The sequence below is a fragment of the Triticum aestivum genome, chromosome 7D (genome assembly GCF_018294505.1).
Source record: "Triticum aestivum cultivar Chinese Spring chromosome 7D, IWGSC CS RefSeq v2.1, whole genome shotgun sequence".
Lineage (NCBI taxonomy): Eukaryota > Viridiplantae > Streptophyta > Magnoliopsida > Poales > Poaceae > Triticum > Triticum aestivum.
The window spans coordinates 636,010,010-636,031,764 of NC_057814.1; the positions used below are offsets into that span (position 1 = coordinate 636,010,010).

General features: G+C 44.8%; 1 protein-coding gene across 1 annotated transcript; it reads right to left on the reverse strand.

The window, feature by feature from the left end:
- Positions 1-1,345: 1,345 nt before the first annotated feature.
- On the reverse strand, positions 1,346-15,630 carry LOC123165747 (callose synthase 3). The gene is made up of 42 exons (XM_044583466.1): positions 15,543-15,630; positions 15,167-15,432; positions 14,961-15,061; positions 14,708-14,832; positions 14,471-14,564; positions 14,243-14,353; positions 14,003-14,152; positions 13,808-13,900; positions 13,606-13,697; positions 13,344-13,470; positions 12,762-12,899; positions 12,603-12,679; positions 12,417-12,510; positions 11,936-12,058; positions 11,739-11,853; positions 11,007-11,341; positions 10,876-10,928; positions 10,720-10,780; positions 10,338-10,419; positions 10,204-10,253; positions 10,040-10,126; positions 9,506-9,634; positions 9,217-9,405; positions 8,979-9,139; positions 8,665-8,788; positions 8,484-8,584; positions 8,204-8,333; positions 7,958-8,109; positions 6,621-6,730; positions 6,385-6,507; positions 6,227-6,295; positions 5,967-6,138; positions 5,369-5,513; positions 4,807-4,926; positions 4,607-4,725; positions 4,383-4,466; positions 4,042-4,154; positions 3,732-3,961; positions 2,854-3,654; positions 2,716-2,766; positions 2,047-2,232; positions 1,346-1,967 (listed from the first exon to the last, which is right to left on the reverse strand). The coding sequence occupies exons 2-42, from the start codon at positions 15,399-15,401 to the stop codon at positions 1,719-1,721; spliced, it is 5,901 nt and encodes a 1,966-aa protein (XP_044439401.1). The 5' UTR covers positions 15,402-15,432; positions 15,543-15,630; the 3' UTR covers positions 1,346-1,718.
- Positions 15,631-21,755: the final 6,125 nt, after the last annotated feature.

A 21,755-nucleotide genomic window follows, 5' to 3' on the forward strand; every position in this document is an offset into this window, starting at 1 on the left:
GGGGCTGGGGCCACTAGCCATTGAGACAACCCTGGGACAAATCATCAAACCACATGTAAAGTGGGGCAAATGATCCAAATCCTCACATTTGAACTCAGTAGCAGAGTAGCAATTACCATAACCGTGTCCTGTCAATAGTACTCAATTCCCAAAAAAAACTTTGCCACGCAACCTTTCAAAACTTACCCACTTTTGGTACCTAAAAATTATCACATCAAACATAAAAGTGATTTTGCCTTTATTTATCAAGAACTCATCACTTGATATTATCGGACTTAAGAGGGTTAGTACGGTAGTGTTAAATTATCTTAAGATGTCATTAATACGCCATTTTGTTGCTGGAGAAAGAGAGTATTCCAATGTTCATGGGGTTGGGAAGACGAAGTGTATATGGCATCTCCAACGCTAGCCCCTAAATGGACATCGTAAATGTCCTTTTTTACATTCGGACTGTGTCCGCAAACAGGATATGCGAGCATGCCGTCCAAAGCTAAACTTAAAACTTTCCATATTTTTCCGCTCAGGCAGTTGATCAAACACCTAGCGTGCAATGGCGGTGTGTGCGGCCACGGGCACAGCCACAGACGCAGCCAACCATTGGCGCGGCCAGCTATGGGCGTAGCCACGGGTGCCGGAGCTGAGCTCAAGCTCGAGCTGCCCATCCATGGCGGGCGTCGGAAGAAGAGAGGTGGAAGGTGAAGGGAGGGAGAAGGAGTGGAGAGATAGGAGAAGGCCACGACCGGGATGGAGCGCTCGCCGGCGGCCATGGCAGATGCCCTCGTGGCGCTCGCCATCTCTGTTCAGGATTATTTTTTGGAGAGAGGAGTGAGAGGGCATGGATACATAGTGTGTTGTTGTTCGCCAGTCGAATGTTTGGACTCTCGCAAAGCCCCCCTCTCCTACATACACGTTTGTTGCTAAGATACAGGAATCCATACGGTCTGAACGTATACCGGATCCCGGAGGTTTGAGGGTCCGCTTAGAAGACGCCCTTAAGGAGCTTACAAATATTTTTGTCATGAAAAGAGAGTTGGTTTTGATCTGAGTTTTGGAGGAGTTAACAGAGCTTGTGGAGTACCCAGTATAAAAAATGGAGTTTCTATCTGGCTATAGACCGCGATCCAGTCGGTCAGCAATCACCATCTACATTGCCAAGATAGCATCCACCCTACCCTGTTTCAGCTTGTGCTTTCCATTCTGTACCTCCTCTGTTTTCAGGTAACAGTACAAGCGATGAAATGCAGCACAAAGAATATGAGCGTCACAAAGTGGAGCAATGCAGAAACATAACGATCTAAAATTTACTCGACCCAAAACAAACTGCAGAAGACAAGACTCAACGTGATTGATCGAACCAGACAGCTCTAAGAAATTCTTCGCGAAACCTGATCCAGAAATTGTACTTCCTGCATATGTTGCATCAGATAATCCTTCCCCACATCACTACAAGTCTACATAAGGTCCAGCAGCCACACTAAGGAGCAGTAGATCTGTACATAAGGCGCAGTTGCAACAGCTCTGAATCTACACCTACACGGGAGAACACTACCAAGTAGCCTATAGCACAGCCACCCGATCTCTGGATGAACAGTCGGATTAGAATCGCATGGGGAACAATCGTGGCAGCAGAATCTAGAAGAGTCGGGGGCGGGTGACACCGATAATACTAGGATGAATGAACAAAGTCCGCGGGAGCTAGCCCTGGATCTTCTTTCTACCTACTCCTTGTTCCGGGTGGCTCGGTCCTTCTTGTGGCCGCCGAGGATACGGGAGATCTGCAGGCCTCTGCTGAACGCCTGGTTGAAGAGCATCCTGGTCTGGAACTCGGACACGAAGGGGAACCACGCGAGAAACGCGATGGGCGTGAACAGCAGGAGCCCCATGAGAATCTCGTAGCCACGGGCGAGAGCCTTCACAGACCCCCACAGCCCGACCATCTCGACCACAGGCTTGATCGCTTGGGCAATCTGGCAAACAAGGTTAGCTGAGATGTTAGACCTGAGATGGGAATGGAGAGCAAGATATGTATGTTCGCTGCTCACTAACCAGAAGCAAGCCCCATCCAGTTGGCATGAAGGCGAGGATGCAGACGAAGATGTCAAGGACTGTCATGTGGGCGATTGCTGTTAAGATTATGATGATGGAGATGAATGTTATGAATATCAGCCCCTTGATCAGACGGAAGACGAGCTGGAACTCCGCGCTGAACCTCCTCCTGCCGACTGACACGGTCTGCAAAGAAAAATCATGACAGCTGAGTGTTCCAGCTCGAAAAGGAGATAAAATAAGTCATGGTATTCTCGCTGCAAAACTATGGCTTAGATCAGTTTTAAAGTAAAATTTTAGTCTGTAGAAACAACTAAACTGGCAAGTTATTAAATATTCTACATCAGAACAGAATCTTGAATAAATAGTAACTGACATAAGCATTGGACCTGTGAACACACCCATTCTCTGGGACAAATGCAGACCAAACTAAACTGAATATTCTACATCAGAACAGAATTTTGACTAATTCATAACGACATAAAAGCACTGGATCTGTGAACGATCGCTCTCTGGGACAAATGCAGACCAAACTTAACTGAATATTCTACATCAGCACAGAATTTTGACTAATTAATAACGACATAAGCACTGGATCTGTGAACAAGTCGCTCTCCGGGACAAACGCAAACCAAACAAAATTGAAGAAACATAGAACTTTATTATTACCTTCATAACAAGCAGCATGACTAGAATCACAACCCATGAGAAGCCATAAACCTGGAAATGGCATCAGTTAGAAAGACTGCATAGACCTGACACATACGCAAACATTTGTCTGGTTACAAAATAAGAAAGAGATATTACCAGCACGCTTTGGTTATACTGCTTGGTTATATTCAAATGATACACAAGCCCGTATTGGTAGATGAAGAAACGCAATGCAAGAAGTATTTCAAGAATGGTGCCACGCTTCCCAGAGTGACGAAGAGGCCCCTGCTCTTTGTCCCACCATGATTCCCAGCTTTTCTCTGGCGCCACACCAATACCTCCACGGTTACTGATCCACTTGTTCCAATCAGTCCAGTCGTCCACAATCTTCTGCCACTCAAATCCAGAAGGGTTGAACAGGAAGGGTGCAAAGAGCCAGGTGCCCACCATAAACCACATGGAAACAGTGATGAAGATGTAAGTGATAGCTCCTCTGTACGTCTGTCCGAAGATTTCATACACGACAAGCAGAATCATCAGTTCAATACCCTTCACGAAATGGCTGCGAGAATAGAGTCGGTAGTTCTCGGCGAATTTGGCATGGAACACCACAAACCCACGTCCAGTCGCTCTATATTCAGCTCCTCCGTGGAGTAGCGTCCTTCCATAATAGTGAGTTTTGGTCCCAAGTGAAAATGTGAAGAAAACAGATGCCAACTGGAGTTGCATGAGCACAAAGTCACTTAATGCCGTTCTGAATCCTCTCTCCAACCCGATTTCCATCATCATGGGCAATGCCATCAAAAATCCAAGTTGAACAAAAGATTCTGATGCAAGCGCGACCTGGAGCGGTGTATTATGCACGAACCTCTTTCCAGTAGCAAGTGCTGCATCAAGTCCACTGAGGACAAGATACAAACGCCCATAAAGGAAAGCATACACAGTCCAAACTGTAATCTGAGACCAAGCAGAATGATTTAGGCCAACAGTTAACCAACGATTCAGGAAAGAGATATTTAGGGTTCATAACTTACCATTGTGCTGAAATAGAACCCAATTGTCGTATAGTAACACGACAACATTCTGAAGAAATCAAAACGGTGCCCCAGTCGGTAAATGTCACGGCTGAGTGTCTGTTCACCGTTACCATTTGCTATCTTTGCCTCAAATAGTGAAATCTGATTAAGACCCACATCCCTTCCCTTGCCAACTTGCATGTATTCATGATGAGTGACATTGCCTTCACGTAATGTAGAATTGAATCCTGCAACAGAAGATGTCATGTTACTACCAAAACGGTACCCGATTTCCTTAATTCCAGCACCAATAGCAAAAGCTTATCACCTGCAAATATGTCCTCACTAAGATTGATAATCTTAGATGCTTTACTTATACCACCCCTTGTAAGGTGGAAAAGGCGATCAAATATATCAGGATGGCCGTAGTGGAACCGAACCCTGCAGAGAGATGTTCAAAAAACAAATTGTCAAGGAAGCGTTCAGAAAGTCGTGACTCAAGGAACTGTCAAAGTGTCCAGTAATTTTAGTTAGTACCATGATTTAGAAAGAAAAATACAAGCAGCCAATTCAAACAATTTAATATGATTATGGAAGCAAAACTAATAGACACCACAAATATGATTATGACATGCTGTGCATGTGTGGAAGATACTGTAGGATTAATACCTCAATGGATTGGCAAGCACACGCTGTCCAATGGTCACAAAACTCGTCTCCTGATTCGACATGAACCAGGCAAGTGATGAAACACTGCACAAGTCCAGAGGAAAAACCACAGGATTAGCAAAATGAAACAGTGCACTAATTACATGTTAAAATAATCCGAAGTGGTAACACAGGTACATGATTTAATTAATTACAATTTTAATGAAACAAAACTGCCAGATTACCTGCCAGTAAATATATGCTCCCTTACTCCAAGTATCGATGGATATCTCACACCATCATGTTTCTCCAGAAACTCTTCCAACAAATTTCTCATTTTCAGAGCCTCCTCCATGTAATGCTCCTGTTATTGATAGCATTGAATAAAAGAAGGAAAAGGAGAGGTGAAATAATTCCTTCAAGCAGCAAGAGCAACAAGCTGTACCTGGTTCATATCTATAGTTTGGAGACATTCGCCTCGAGTGAAAATTATTGCATGGTTCTGATTTTCTGGCTTTCCCTCGCCTAGAATAGCATTGCCTGGAAGCTTGATCTTGTAGATGACCTGTGCACAAAAGATAGATGGCAAATAAGTGTCTCATTTTGCACCACTGAGAGTTGAGACCACACAAAGGTATTGCTCTCAAGGAAGAAAGCCTGATGTAAATAGGACAATTGTGATACTTGGTAGCAATAAAATGGACTTCTTCACACACAAAAAAAAGTACTCGTAAACTTAAACTTTAGTGGGCAATATGGAAAATGAACAATATCTTATGTGGATGCCTTTAAGCCGGTCTCACAAATAAGTTTCACCCTGTCAAAACAAGGATTATCTTTTTCACATGCCTATTTGGCCTAGATAACATAAAGCCTCCTCAAATTTATATTCCCCGTCTTCCACATCAAGTGGACATAGTTAAGAATAAACAAAGAGAAACACAGTCAACATAACTTGCAGCAAATTTAACCAAGGTATACTGAATTAACAGAGAATTTTTACGTACCTGGTCAAGACTCTGTCCAGGATCATCTGATTTTGTAACAGCAGCCTTCACCAAAACTGAGTAGTAAACTTTGTCGGTCTTCTTGTTTCTATCTTGGCTAGGAGCTTCAACTTCATCAATATAGGCAACACGAAAAGATGGATATCTGCCCAGCCAATATATTTCTATTATTTCAGTACCATCATATATCATATATACAAGTATGTGTCTAAAATACAAATAATGACACTATTATGAATAATGTGCCCTCATAAATGCAACTATCTAGCATTCAAGCACTGGTTTTGAATGATAATGAAATTTGATAGACCAGGACACCGAACATCACCATGCACTAATTACCGACTAGGGTAGACATAAAATAAACAAAAATTACAGTTTTTATTATTGGCTACTGATTATTAAGAATATCGACAAACTGCCATTCGTCTAGCACAACCAACATTTCCCACACATAGAAATGCAAAGGCACTGCTAATGGAGTGCATGCATGTTTGCGTTAGCGTATAGATGACAAAGAAATGGACCAAATTAAAGATTCATAATCCACACAAAGCAACATATATCAAGGATTTCCGAGTCTCAAACTGAAACTTACGTTGTCATTAGTCTCAAAATATCATGTGCACAAGGATCACCAGAACGTTTCTGGATTCCATACTGTTGGCATGAGACCACATATGTAAATTTCATGTCAGCTATCGCTTTGCATTCTGTCATCAATTCAGATTCCTTCATGTCAGCTATCTCTCTGTAGCCTTTCATAAGATCTAACAAACAGAGAAAGAGAAGTGAGAAGTCATTATAATTGCCAAGACCCTGTTCAGAAGAACATCATAGGCTAGCTAATGGAAATACCATCATCTTTGGCATTATCAAGAAAAGCCTGAAGCTCCAAAGCTTTTCGGTAGTACATCATCCCTCTTACTGTTTAAACAGGAGCAGCAACGATTTTAAAACTGGACCACATAGCAAGACACAAAGAGGAGGCATGCGAATGGGATGTAAGAAAATACCAGTTCTTGTCAATGTTTGTCCCCTGTATGATGCCCAAAGACGAAGCTCATCTTCTATTGTATCATCATCACGGGCCTCCTCCTCAGATCTGTTCACCCTTTCGAGGAAATTTTTCCACTCATCTTCAGGGTTTGAACATTATCGTGAAACAAAGTCAGTTTTGATGGCAGCCAGAAGACACAAAGAAATCCGCATATGCTATTTCAAGCAAAATGTTACACAAGGGAGAAAGAACCTGGGTAAATTTTTTGCAAGTAGAAAAGTATGGTAATTCCATCCTCATTTGCCTCTTCTAGATTATCTGATGAAAACAGAACATCTTCCTTGTAATAAGGAGTCAAGACCCTGCAATATATAAGTTGATCCAGAAATGAAATGTGAAAAAGGTCAGAAGATATAATCAAACGAAACATTGTGTAAGGTAAAAACCAATTATATAGTAAAGGAAAAAAATTGAATTGAATGTTGTGTAGTTCAATGTCAGATAAAACAAATAGCAATGCATATTGTATTATTCCAGGATTATCCCGATGTTGTGTTTATTCTTATGTGCCCCATGTGTGTTCTACTTATATACCTTTTGATCTACACCTGAAATATACTCCCTCCGTTCACAAATATAAGATGTTTCGGATACTTCACTATGGACTACATACGGACTGAAATGAGTGAACAAACACACTAAAATTAGAACATCTTATATTTGTGAACGAAGGGAGTATCAATTATCCTGTGATTTTCTACAAATATTTAGAACCGTCTGAATGCTTAATAAGTTAGAAGATTTTGAATGAAAATGAACTAAGAATCCAGTGCCTAAATTAAGAACCATTGACCTAAAGTCAAACTTCCATATTTCGAAATTTTTGTTCTTACATATGGAGCTAGAAGGCATTTGGCAGCATTGTCATTCTTGTGGCATGGATCATTTGGAAAGAAAGAAAAATAGCATAGTACTATTTAACAACTACATCCCACTCCTGAACTGATCAAACTTTGTAACCAGCGCTTAACGTCCTGGTGTATGGCTTGGGAAAAAGTGCTGCAGATTCTTAGGTCGTGGTGGTGGTTGTTACCTAGCGCAAGATATGGGTGCTAGGTTGTAGGTTTCTCAGTCGTGTGTTTGCTTGTTGCTAACCAGAGACTAATGTAAGACCTCGTTTTTGTTCCTTTCTTTCTTCTCGTAATAAAAATGGCAGAGATACCAAGGGGAGCACTGACACTAAAAACCCCACAACAGATTGTGGTAGTACGTGATATATTGGTCACATATAATTAAATCTTGTTAGAAACCGCATGCCATCTGGTTTTTCTTTTATTGCTGGAGGGGTGGAGCCACTTACAAGGAAGGCATTCGGTGTTTCAAACAGGCACAAATGAAACATGATAGTTATAGAGAAATATAATATTCAAGATTTTTTAATTGAATATTCAACATAAAAATATAGCCACTATCAAGACAGGATAGTGGGCAGCAAAGAAAAATATGACATCTCGAGGATAAGATGGAAGGCTTGATAGGAAAGAAACTTTATGCTCACACTACTGCCGAGAACACTAGTGAGAACTTACGAGAAGGGCAGCATGTTCCGCACTTTTGGAGCATTTGGCATATCCATAAAAAGAGAATTTGCAAAGAAAGATATTCTCCTTCTAGCATCAAGGTTTGTAGGGACATCCATAGCAGACTCTTTGACGGTGAGCAGAAGATGAAGCCTCTTTATCTGAAATCAGCATGTAGTAGGTATAGTACAGCAACAGGATCAAAAGAAGCGTCGTATAAGAAACTGTTTAAAAAAACAGGGCTGAAAATCAAACCTTTTCAGTCCATGCATTTGATGCCTCCACAGGGAACTTAATAGCTTTAGTAAACAATTGATCTTGCTGATCAAGCGGTGTCATTCCTTCATGTTTTTTAGCATTTCCACCGTGTATGGAATCCAGTACACTTCAATGAGAGGAAAAACATAATAGCACCAGTTACCACAATATTGATGTAACCAAAACTATGGATGCAAAGGCTTGGCATAGATGTGAATAGTATTTCAGTAAAAAAGCATGCCATGCTGTTTTCATAGAAGGAAGCTAAGCTCCTCACCTGCTGAGCTCTTGTTCCTCCATTATATCCTTTGTGACCACCTCAAGCATATCTTGGAACAAAATAACAACTTGACCCAAGTCTTCTACCTTATTCTTTTGCTGTATTCAAACAGATAGATACAGTGAGAGGGAGGAGGGGGGGTGGGAGACCTACAATCATGAAGACAAATTCTGTATACCAGTAACTCAAGTAGCTCAATGAGCTTCTTGCTCAGGGCTGGAAGACTCCTCATGTTCAGATCCCTAATCAGAGTTTCTTCGGCTATATGTTTATCAACAACTTCAAAAATCTCTTGCATAACACTGAAATAGGCAGCACATATTTATTCAGGAGTTGGGTACGAAAACAGAACTTCAGTTAAGGAATAGAAGTGCAAAAGAATGAAATAGGCATCACACGATTAATCAGGAATTCGAGGTTTCAAAACAGAACTTCAATCAAGGAATAAAGTGGGTGAGAAAAGACTAAACATATGATTAAGAAAAAACATACACTTTCTCACGTTGACCAAACACTAAGGTGTTGATGATGTTTTTGAATGAAGCATAGCATTCTCTGATAGCATAGGAAAAATACGGGTCCGATTTCATTCTCTTGTTCAGATCGCGATAATTTCCTCCACTGTCTGCCGCCATATCCAATGCTATCGGAATCTAAAATCCAGTATAAATAAATAAACAAATGTGTGAATCCAAGTAAAGAAAGTACAAAGTGGTCAAGTGGTAAACACCTTGCTAGCAAGTAGAAAAGGTGGCCATTGGAATATATCCAATTCACGATCTTTGCAGTATGGAACAAGTAGCAAGTCCATCTCCCTGTTATCTATGAGATCTTCTTCACGGAAACTTGTGATAATTAGATTCCACATTTGGGCAAATCTTGCAGCTATTTTCTCCCTCTCTTGTTCATTACCAGAAGGCTAAAAAAAATTATGTCAGGTCAAAAGAGCTAATGAATGTAGCATATTCAATCTGATTATCCAACAATCTACTCCTGATGTCAAACAGGCGAAAACTTACCTTAGCAAGTTTAGTGGAAAAAGCAGCCCGAAAACCTTTCCTCTTGTGTTGATCAGAAGGTATCAACAATTTATTGAAGGCCCAAGGCAAAGATTCAAAGCGAGATCTTAACATGCCTAAAGTCCGTATCTGGTTTCATGGGTCAAGAGAAATGTCTATCATAAGTTTCTTTGATAATGATAGACAATGCTCCAGAATATTAGGGAAATAAACAATAGAGCATGATGGTTACTAATATAAACATAACGAGGCTAACTGATAGATTTATTCATATAAAATAATATAACAGTAGAGAGAATTCTTTTTTTTAGCTAACAAGAGAGAGCATTCCTGTGTGCAGTTTCACAACTGGAAATGGCAGCCTAAAAGTAGGGATGGTGAAGTTAAAAACAACAACCTTAGCACTAAAGTTTTGTAATTTTCTACTGAATGCAGAGCAGCATAATAGGACAAGAAAAGCAATTCAGAACAAAAGCAGGCAGAGCAAGCCCAATCTGTCAAGTAATAAATTGTAACTCTGAAAATTTTACTAACCTCACCAAGTCGACGACAAGCCCCATAGATACCACCAATCAATGTTGAGAAAACTGCGTACCAAATTTGGGTGTCCATGAAATAGACCTGGACAACACAACTGACAAAACTTAGTATACTGGTTAAAAAACTTCTTTTGACAGAAAATGAGGATTGACGCATACAAGAATTATTGGAGCCCAAAGTGCGATGACAACACCAATATTGTTACTTGCTGCAAAGAAACCAAAATGAGAACACCAAAAATTTCAAGAAAAAAGGTTACAAAGAGGAAGACAGCAAGCTTCATCATAAATACCATTAGGGAAAAACTCATGCCACTGGAAATTCCGAATCGGTTCTCTCATTATATCTTTTGTTGGTTGTACCAGAGGCTTGATCTGAAACCAGCAAGTAAGAGAAGATGAATAAGCAGCACTAGTGGAAAGCTGAGTGCTAAAAAGGCTTGGTCCTGACTGAATCCCAAGAAAATAGACAACTATTTTACATGCCATCCAATAGGTTTTTGAGATTCACCAACATGCTGCTGATGCCATTGTTGTTCTAACATGTACATTCAAGAGCAAGAAATGGCTTATGTACACAAATTAATTTAACTATGGAAACAAAAACATTGAGGCAGTGAGGCCACATTTGGAATGCAAGGAATGTTCTAGTTTGTGCAGGAAGTGACTAGATACCTCAATATAGAAGCTCACTATCAACTTCATCGCTAAAAGGAGAACCCAGAACATGGTATACCTATCAGTACAACAGTGATTAGTGATTAGAAAAAAGCATAACAGTAAAGCCAAGTATGAAGATGAGTTAACAAAGTGATTCCACTCTTAACATACTTGAAGAGAGAGAATGGGCCTTCATGCATTCCTCTGCCAACAAATAATCGAGGCTGCAGATATATTTGGAAAAATATATCAACAAACAAACCCATGTAATTAATGACAGGAAACAATAGATGGAAAATTACCTGGGACCACCACATCATGAATGTTATGACCTTAACATTTGAACTCTCAAGTATCCTTCTGATACATGGGAAAAGAAATAGCACAGCCGCAAGAATATTTGGCGCCAAATATATAACAACAGCCAAAATGTATAATGATGGCTGATTCTGACCATTGCCAAGCCAACTTTTTATTATTCTTGAAAGACCCGAAGGATTAGACCAGGTATATGCATAAGTCACAGGTAGAATCACAACCCATGCAGCAGCTGATACTAACTTCAGGACATATCGCAGCTTTCTTGCAAACGACATGCTTCTTCTTGCTTTCCAGCCAAATACAATGTCCAGGGTGGCTGCGTTGATTATATTTGTCGAAGTTAGTACATACAATAGAGTAGTAACTACGCATACATCTTAGCTACAATAAACGTGGTTAAACATATATCCTTCAGTCATGTTACTAATTTAATTATTGTTAGGTCGCTGGCAAAGCAATCATACTGATATACTTGTGTTGTCATTTAAACACGTCTTAATTAGAACTCTCCCTAGATATTAGAGTATGACTCATTAAGCATTTAATGTTTTATCATCAATGGCGCTACAAAAAGAAGATATCACAAGCTAGATTGGCACTGCAGTGTTTCTGCTTAATACTAAGCTACTAAGCTGCCTGCTAAATAATTTAGATGTGCATTGGCAAATCTCAAAGCATGAAAAGGGAGGTAAGGTAGGAGTTCAGTCAATTACCTTGACCCAACTTTAAAACAGCAGCAGTTATAAATATGCTCAAAACTTGTTTGAAAACTCCAGCATCAAAGATATCACTTGGTGTGCCACCATTCCATGCAATAATAATCATAGCCTGCATTGAAACAAAACATAGTAGTATGTGCATGTGAATTCTCAAGTGAAGGAGTGAAGAGAGGGGGAGGGGAGCAACAAACCTGCAAGGATAAAATTAAGAAGATCCACATTCTATCAAAACTACGGAATATGTGCCAAAATGAACGTATCTCGACAAAATTAATCTTTCCCATCCAATGGACACTGCCAGCAGATCTTTCCTCCTGGATTACGACAAAATGAAGTATAATCAGAATTGATACAGAAGGCAAGTCTTTCTTTTTCTTTATTTCATGTTTACGTTAACAATGTACATCACTCACATATCCGTGTAGGCTTAACAACTTAACAGATAAAGCAAAGACATGAGAACAAATCTAGCTGCAGTGTGCATTATCGAATCCATTGTCAACAGAAAACAAACATGCAGCATCTGATCAGAATATCTTATTATCAAGTTCAATTCATGAAGACTTAAGCGCTGGTGAATTGTATTATTATATCACAGGAAACTATCAATGCGTTCACAGTTGACATGAAAGAAATTGCAATAATGTTAGGTATTAGTATCTAGAAACATACTCCATTCAGACGATTAGGATAAGCAAATTTGGGAGTTTTGAAAAAATCTGCATCAGCTCTCATGGGCCATCCAAGCCGGAAGCAGTCAACTTTCCTGAAAAGCAACACAAGAATAATTTGATGACTTCCATCAAAATCAGGGGCACAATATATTGAAGGCAACAACTAAATACGACTGCTGCTTACCAAAAGTACTCATTTAGATCATCGTAGTTCCTCCAGTGTGAGTGTTTTGACTTCATTGTCTTGCTCCTGTGAGCTTCCTGCAGAATTTCAGAATTTAACAATCAGGCTTGAAATGGAAAGAAGAAGAAAAACAGTCTGAATACAAATGTACAACTATACCTCCTCTATAACTTTGTATATCGGAGTCACAACTTTCATCAAGAATGCCTCTTCATCACCACCATAAGCTGGTTTAACATTTTCACCAGTCATTGGGCTCACGTTTCCAGCCAACATACCATAGAGCTCAAAAGCCATCTTTATGAAGATCAGAAACAGAATTGTTACTAATAAATATGATGGCACCAGAAAATACAACGTACAGACTTGAGCATTGTACTAACACAAAAACATCCCCCGATTAGCATTTTTTTTCAAACAGCATTTTTCTCCATTGTCATGAATATGAATTCTACAATAGCTAAGCTCACAATGTGCAGTTATCAATAAATATATCACAGTAATACAGTATGTCATATCCTTGCTACCAAGAGTAGTCATTTGGACATACGTAGGCTAACTGTGACTATTACGATCAATGAAATTCCACACAAAAAACTGATTTTGAATTGTAGTATTGAACATCAAATTCTTAGACCAATTGATCAGGTATCATGTTTGAAGAATTAATAGGACAATGGCCGAACATATACAAAAATATATGACAATATGCGTAATCTGCGAAATAAAAGTTGATCTTACATGATGGTATATGTAGCAAAGACACTCTGGCATGAATCTCAAGTTAGCCGCCTCGCCCCAAATCAAAAGGTAGAGACCCATATAGAGAAGCTTGCGTTGCTGAACTTCCTGTTGGATAGTTGGCAACCTACACATTAATTGGTCCAGATGTTGAGACAAACGGCAACTCATGAAGAGATTTAATATTGGTATGGACCAGGGCAGAAGTAGGCCATAACTGAACTTTAAAAAAACAAGGAATTGTTGGACTTCATTGACCTACCATAAACTGCTTTTGCGGCCAAGGTACTTGCACCACATCTTATAACTCTTAAATAGCTTCTTCATTACATAATCCAGAGCCCTGTCATCCAACTGGAAAAAAAAAACAATCCATCTTCACATTACTTGCAGGCACATGAAGAAAGAAAAAAACCAACATGCCCAGTTCCTCATAAAATAAGTTGAGACGGAGAAACAGGAACCTTAGATTGCTGTTCAGGCTTTGGTATCTGCCTTATGTGTACATTTGCAAGTAACAGGATGAGATGTTCCCTTTGGTTGGCTACATTGTCTTTCTGCAAAGAGTGACTCAAGATTAGATGACGTGCATTTTCAGGGTAAAACACATGTAAACACGCACCGCCACAGACAAATAAAACCATCTCATGCATAGTTACCTGAAACCCAAACATAGCCTGAAGCCAGTCGAGAAGATCTCTATCGGTCTTCTTCTCATCAGGCTTCTTTTCCTGCTTCTTTTCCTGCTCCTTGTCCTTGGGCCACGGCAGGCCTCTTATATTGCGAAGAGCGTAGACAGCAGCTTGAATCTACAAAATATAAGGAGCAACTCAGTGAAAAGACAATTAATGAGCTTTAAGGCGGCATTCGTTGCAACCAGACTAGATATAGAAGGAAACCTCCGGGTTTTGCATTATAGCTTGATCGGTACTTTCAGGATCGAGAGGCAGGATATTGTAAGGCACATAGAGCTTCTTCTTCTCCTCGATTTTGTTGTGCGTGTCCAGAATCTGCGCACCAACAAACACATGCCGCGCAGCAGATGAAAAACGGATGACATTACACAGTGAGCAAAGGAAGCGGCAGAACCCATATGTAGTAACAAAAGAAACCGATCGATTACGCACCGCCTGGTCGACTTCAACGGACTGCGACACGTTAACGGCTTTCAAGACCTCGAACAAGACCGCGGCAGTCTGGTACGCTTTAGTGAGCAGGGCACTGATGAATCAAGCAGTAAGAATAATCACATGATTGACAAACAACAGCAAGCAATGGGCCTTGTCATCTGATAGACAGGGCAGCCAGCATTTAACTGTGAACATAAAGCGTAGAACGTCGGACGGAAGCAGCGGCTGGCTCACCGGTCGGCCTTGTCGGCGGCGTTCTGGAGCGCCTGGATGTACTTCTTGTAGTACTCGCGGTAGAAGCGCTGCATCTCGCGCGCGTCGCTCTGGTGCACCCTCCCCTTGAGCGTCGGGTCGTTCTCCTGCACAAACAGCGAGCTCAAGCAGTCAATTAGAAGCTCGCATTCCTTGTCCCCAGCCAGAAGTGGTAAATTGGGGAACGTGGATGAATGAAGATGATGAATAGAAGGTGAGTGGTGGTAAGAATTACCCTCTCGAGCCTTTGCAGCAGCGCGGTCTTGAACTGGCGCACTCCACGGCCGCTGGAGGTGGGGTCGAGCCGGTGGGCCTTCTCGAAGGCGTAGAAGCGGCCTGAGCGGAAGCGGAGGCGCAATGAGCAAACCATGCTTCCGACGGCAAGCAAAAATTGTACTACTAGATTGGGCCTAGGTGAAGAAGTAGATCGGGCCTGCTTACAGAGGTATGCGACGCGCGGGTTGCCGGCCTCGACCTCGTTGGCGACCCGGAGGATGGGCGCGATCTCGACGAGCGAGGAGGGCACGACCTCGCTGTCGAAGATGGACTCCCCCATGTTGCCGACGGTCTGCGTGCGCAGCAGCCGCCTCCCCGCGGACGACGCCCCCGCCGGCGACGGCCCCCCCGGCGACGCGGCCGAGGAGAAGTCCGCCCTCCTCCCCCCCGGCGCCGCCATCGCGCCCTCCCCTTCCTTACCCCTCAAATCCCTGCAGCCCCACCAAAATCCGAATCCAAAAAGGTCGTCGGTAAATCGGCGGCCCGGACAGTGCGGGGCGGACGGAGGAGCCGGGCGAGTGGGGGCCGCTTGCTTGCCTACCTCGAAACCCTAGGTCCGGCCGTCGGCGAGGTGCTGGCGCGGCGGAGGGGGGCGGAGTGGGGGTGGCAGTGGGCTGGACTGTGGGCGGGGCGGAGGTGGGTGGGGTGGAGTAACGGGGGAAAGGTTTTGGCCGGGTTTTGAAATTGTTTTGCGGCTCTGCCCGCTGCCTCTACCGTCAGACGGAACAGCCCCTCGGCCTCTCCCAATACCACGGCCCTGCCACTGTGGGTCGTGCTAGCTTCGCTGCAGTAGTGAGGGTGCCGTCGAGGTTAGGGGCGAGGGACGAGGGCAGATGCGTCATTGCGGCGCCGCAGCCGCTGCGGCGAGGAGGAGCATGCGTGGGTGGGCCATGGCAGTCGTCGTCGTTTGCGGCCTCGTTTCTCGCGCAGGTCTCGGTGCTTTTCCGCGGAGGGCTCGTGCGGTCGTGGCCCGTCCGATTTTCTGTTCCCTTTTCACACCGCGGGGAAAATGAAATACGTAAAAATTAGCTGCCATGTCGGAGTACTAGTAAGAAGTGAGAGCTCGAGAGCCGAGAGGTGCTGTAGTCCTTTTCTTTTTTCCCTCCTGAGCTTCCCGGCAAGCTCGGTAATTTTATTTTAGATAGTTAGATAATTAAATCATCAACCTAGAACTACGCGAATGACTTATTCACCGAGACGGAGATAGTAGTATTTTGAACGACAAGGGTAGGTCAATAACGGAGAGTGCTTGGTAGCCGGTGCTCCCTTCTTTCTGGTTTACTCGTTGGTTACAACTGGTCAGCTCGGTGGGTGCATACTTTATTACTCTGTGGATGCAAAAAAAAAAAAAAAAAGTGGGGATGATTTACTGGCCTGTGGTGTTGCTACTCTGCTCGGTGACGTCGTGTTACACTTTGGCTTCTGATCTCTTCTCAATTTTTTTTCGTTGTGATGATAGTAGGCTTGGGGTTGTGATCTTAAGCCAAGAGAGGAATCTCATGACATGACGCCAGCCATCGCAGATTTAATTAGTCGGCATGTTCACGCGACACCAGTGTAGCACAGTGCCGTCCCGACTAGGCACGTGCGCGTGCAGAGTATGCAAAACTGCCAAATGCCAGTGCCCATCAAACGGTCAGTATTCCACCATATAATATAGCCAGGTTAAGTAAGGTATAATCCACGCAAGCAAAAAATAAACTTCAGGTGTAAGAGCAACTCCAATGGGGCGACCCAAACGGACGGCGCATTTGTTCGCTTTTTGTCCGCCCGCCCGGCGTCCGCCCAGTTTTGCATCTGGGTCGGCAGTGCGCCCAACGCGCCGACCCATTTCATGTCCGTCTTCATGATCTCCACCCCGGTCATCATGCTTGCAAGAGCCACTTCTTTCGCCTTTGTCTTGGCGTTGGCGGCCTCGATCTCTAGCATCTTGGCTTGCTTCTCCGCCTCGAGCTCGAACATCTTGGCTTGCTTCTCGGCGTCAAGATCAAGCCTCCTCCTTTGGATCTCCATGAAAGCATCCATTGGCTCCCCCTTGAAACGCCGGCGCTCCTCCTCCCTTGAGTCCTTCTTATTGATCATGCCGTCCACGCTTGCGATCAAGGCGTTGGTGGCCGCATCTCGCTTGTCCTCCTTCTTGGAGTTGGTCTTCCCCCTCGGCCGTGCCGGCTCGCCCTCCCCAACATCCTCCACGGCTTTCTTCCCCCCACGTGCCTTGAGGGCGGCATATTGCGCCTTGAACTTCTCTTCGTCCTTGATGACCCGATAGCAATGGGAGAGGTTGAAGCACTTGCCATTGTGTTGAACCTTGAATGCCTCCAAAGCTTGAAATGCCTATAAAATGTTTCCATGCAAGCATATGGGCAAGTGATAGCAAATGAAGACGTAAAAGGATGATCTTGATGACACAAAAGAGGGCGGCTTGCTTGCTATCATACCATGTCTTGCATGCCGATGCCGCTCACGAGGCAGGCTTTGACGCTCTCAAGGGTGGCGCAAAACTTGTTGCACTCTTGTTGGATCATCCTCCACCGCTTGGAAATGGAGACCCACCCGCGCGTGCTCACAAATTGGTAAGGTGGAAACTTCTTGAGCTCATGAAACTCGCGGTGCACACGAGTCCAAAAGGTCGAATGCTTTTGCTCGGCGCCCGTCTTTGGGTCTTGTCTAATGTCTCGCCAACACTCGCAAAGAAGCTTGTCCTCGGCAGCTGTGTACGCCTTCGTGCGCTTGCTCTTGTGCTTCGGCTTAGGACCGGCAGCTTGGTTGGCGAGCTCGTCCTCGAACAAAGGCTCCACTTCGATGTCGCACTCGTCCTCTTCCTCTAGCCCATGGTCCTCCGGGAACTCGTGGTCGAGGGGGAAGCCGTCCAGGTCGATGCCGACCTGATCACGCATGAAGGCCGCCTGATCGGGATCATAGCCAGCGGCCGGCGTGAACGCCCCGCGGCCGTCCTGGCTTTGTGTCTCCTAGGGATCATAGCCAGCGCCCGGCGCACCACCCTCGAAGATGAGGTTTTGCATGTAGTCCTCGTCGACGGCGGACGGCATTTCCTCGAACAGGTTACGAGCGCCCGGGAGCCCGCCGGCCGGCGTCTATCGCGCGCGTTTCCTCGTGCCGCCGGACGACGAGCCACCGACCACCAGGGTGGCATTGAGGTCGATGGGCGCGGGCGCGGGCGTGGAAGGCGCGACCACGCTCACTGTTGGGTAACGTAGTAATTTTAAAAAAATTCCTACGCACACGCAAGATCATGGTGATGCAAAGCAACGAGAGGGAAGAGTGTGTCCACGTACCCTCGTAGACCGAAAGCGGAAGCGTTAGCACACCGCGGTTGATGTAGTCGTACGTCTTCACGATCCGACCAATCAAGTACCGAACGCACGGCACCTCCGAGTTCAGCACACGTTCAACTCGATGACGTCCCTCGAACTCCGATCCAGCCGAGCTTTGAGGGAGAGTTTCGTCAGCACGACGGCGTGGTGACGATGATGATGTTCCACCGACGCAGGGCTTCGCCTAAGCACTGCTACGATATTTATCGAGGTGGATTATTATGGAGCGGGGCACCGCACACGGCTAAGGGATCCAAGGGATCAATTGTTGTGTCTCTAGGGGGTGCCTCCCTCCCCGTATATAAAGAAGTGGAGGAGGGGGAGGGGGCCGGCCACTCTTGGCGCGCCCCATGAGGAGTCCTACTCCCACCGGGAGTAGGACTCCCCCCTTCCATGTTGGAGTAGGAGAGGAGAGGGAAGGAGAGAGAGGGGGAAAGGAAAGGGGGGCGCCGCCCCCCCCCCCTCCTTGTCCAATTCGGACTTCAGGGGGAGGGGCGCGCGACTGCCCCTTGGCCGCCTCTCCTCTTCCACCACTTGGGCCCATAAGGCCCAATAACCTCCGGGGGGTTCCGGTAACCCCCCGGTACTCCGGTATATATCCGATAACCCCCGGAACCATTCCAGTGTCCGAATATAGTCGTCCAATATATCAATCTTCATGTCTCAACCATTTCGAGACTCCTCGTTATGTCCGTGATCACATTCGGGACTCCGAACTACCTTCGGCACATCAAAACACATAAACTCATAATATAACCGTCATCGAACTTTAAGCGTGCGGACCCTACGGGTTCGAGAACTATGTAGACATGACCGAGACACGTCTCCAGTCAATAACCAATAGCGGAACCTGGATGCTCATATTGGCTCCCACATATTCTACGAAGATCTTTATCGGTCAAACCGCATAACAACATACGTTGTTCCCTTTGTCATCGGTATGTTACTTGCCCGAGATTCGATCGTCGGTATCTCAACACCTAGTTCAATCTCGTTACCGGCAAGTCTCTTTACTCGTTCCGTAATACATCATCCCGCAACTAACTCATTAGCTGCAATGCTTGCAAGGCTTATAGTGATGTGCATTACCAAGTGGGCCCAGAGATACCTCTCCGACAATCGGAGTGACAAATCCTAATCTCGAAATACGCCAACCCAACAAGTACCTTCGGAGACACCTATAGAGCACCTTTATAATCACCCAGTTATGTTGTGACGTTTGGTAACACACAAAGTGTTCCTCCGGTAAACAGGAGTTGCATAATCTCATATTCATAGGAACATGATAAGTCATAAAGAAAGCAATAGCAATATACTAAACGATCAAATGCTAAGCTAACGGAATGGGTCAAGTCAATCACATCATTCTCCTAATGATGTGATCCCGTTAATCAAATGACAACTCTTTGTCCATGGCTAGGAAACATAACCATCTTTGATCAACGAGCTAGTCAAATAGAGGCATACTAGTGACACTCTGTTTGTCTATGTATTCACACATGTATCATGTTTCCGGTTAATACAATTCTAGCATGAATAATAAACATTTATCATGATATAAGGAAATAAATAATAACTTTATTATTGCCTCTAGGGCATATTTCCTTCACTCACGTCGGGTGAGCACTCCCCGGAGAGGCGGGAGGCCTGCGGGTAGACGTGGAAGCCGGGGACCGGGTTGCAAGCCGACGCGCGGGGTGAGTCGGGCATCACCATCCGAGGAAACGCCGACGAGCCGGTGCTGACCGCGGCGACGGCGGCTTGGAGGACGCTGTGCTGGCTAGGGTTTACCCCTAGCATGTAGAGCGCCTCCCTCGTTGCCGCGGCGACGGCGGCGGCCTCAGCCCTCGCGTCCGCGGCGTGCCTCCGGCCCTTCCTCTTGGCCGACTCCCTTGCCCGCTGTTCGGGCGTCGGCGACGTCGAGGTCAAGGTCGAGGTCGATGGCGTCCTCCATGGCTGGTTGGGGGGCGGGGGCGCGCGCGGGCGGGAGCGTTTTTGAGGAAAATGGGGGGAATGGTGGTGGCTGCCACCGACCGGCGGGCCCGGGGAGAGGAGTAGGCGCGCGCGCGCGTCCGTCTCGTGTCCGCGCCGACGCAAATCCGGCTCAAAATTGGGACTGGAATGGGTCGCCCGCGGACGAAAAACGAACGCGCGTCCGTTTGGGTCGGCGCGTTGGGCCGCCACATTTGTCCGCGACGATTCAAACGGACGCGGGCGGATGAAATGGGTCGCCTCTATTAGAGTTGCGCTAATGTAATCTCTACGTACACTAGTTGGGTAGAGTGATTTTGTACTGATCGGAGTACATGCATGCATGCATGTGGCGATGACACTGACGGACTCGATCAGATGAGACGAAGCGACCAACAGATCCACATGCATGGGGCTTCCTCGGTCGGGCCCCGGGGTGTACGTGGAGAGACAACTGTTTCACAGGACGGGACGTGACGTGGCCGGCCCAAGTCCTGCATGGCTGCATACATGGGTCCGTCCAAACTTGGCATGTCAAGTAAGTTCTCGTGTGAAGTTTGCGTCAGCGTGATCAGAACGAACGCTGCCGTGCTTGCATGCACGAAAGGCTCTGTCACGACCGGAACACCTGCTTGGACGGTGGCACCATGCGTTGTGGATGAGATGGTGTGGTGTACCAAAAAGAATAATCTCGGGGTCGGCCCCTTTCAACTCCTGTTTAGGTAACCTTTGGCAGGGGAATGGAGATTTGGACCAAGGCGTTCGTGGTAGGATTAGGCACGGAAAACAGGTTTTTACTGCCGTTCCCTTGTTTACTCCCTCACTTCCAAACTAATCGAAGCTCCAGGTTTCTCCTTGGCCAAAATTGCTTAAGTTTGATCAACTATATAGAAACATGAGTTAAGATCTACTCCCTCTGTTCCCAAATGTAAGTCTTTTTAGAGGTTCCAACGAGGGACTACATACGGAGCAAAATGAGTGAATCCATACTCTAAAATATGTCTATATACATCCGTATGTTGTAGTCCATTTGAAATCTCTAAAAAAGACTTGTATTTAGGAACGGAGGGAGTACAACACAAAATACACATAGCACAATTTTTTTTATAAACAATCACATGACACTAATTTGGTGTTCTAGATGTTTGTATATTTTTTTTGATAGACTTGATCGAACTTAAGCAAGTCTAACTTGGAATAAATCCAAAACTTCAATTATTTTGAAACAGAGGTAGTACATGTGACAAGAATTAATCGGGAATGAAAGCTTAATCACGGCCCGTGGCCGAAAAATCGCCGGCGTTGCTTCGTTTGTTTGAAAACAAAGCCGGCGGACGACGGAGATGACGTAGAGCCACTGCTGTGGAGCTTTGTGGCGTTGATATCGCAGCAAAGATCTATAATCTCTGTATGTGACCGGCGACCTTCATCGTAGGCCGGAGAGGTTG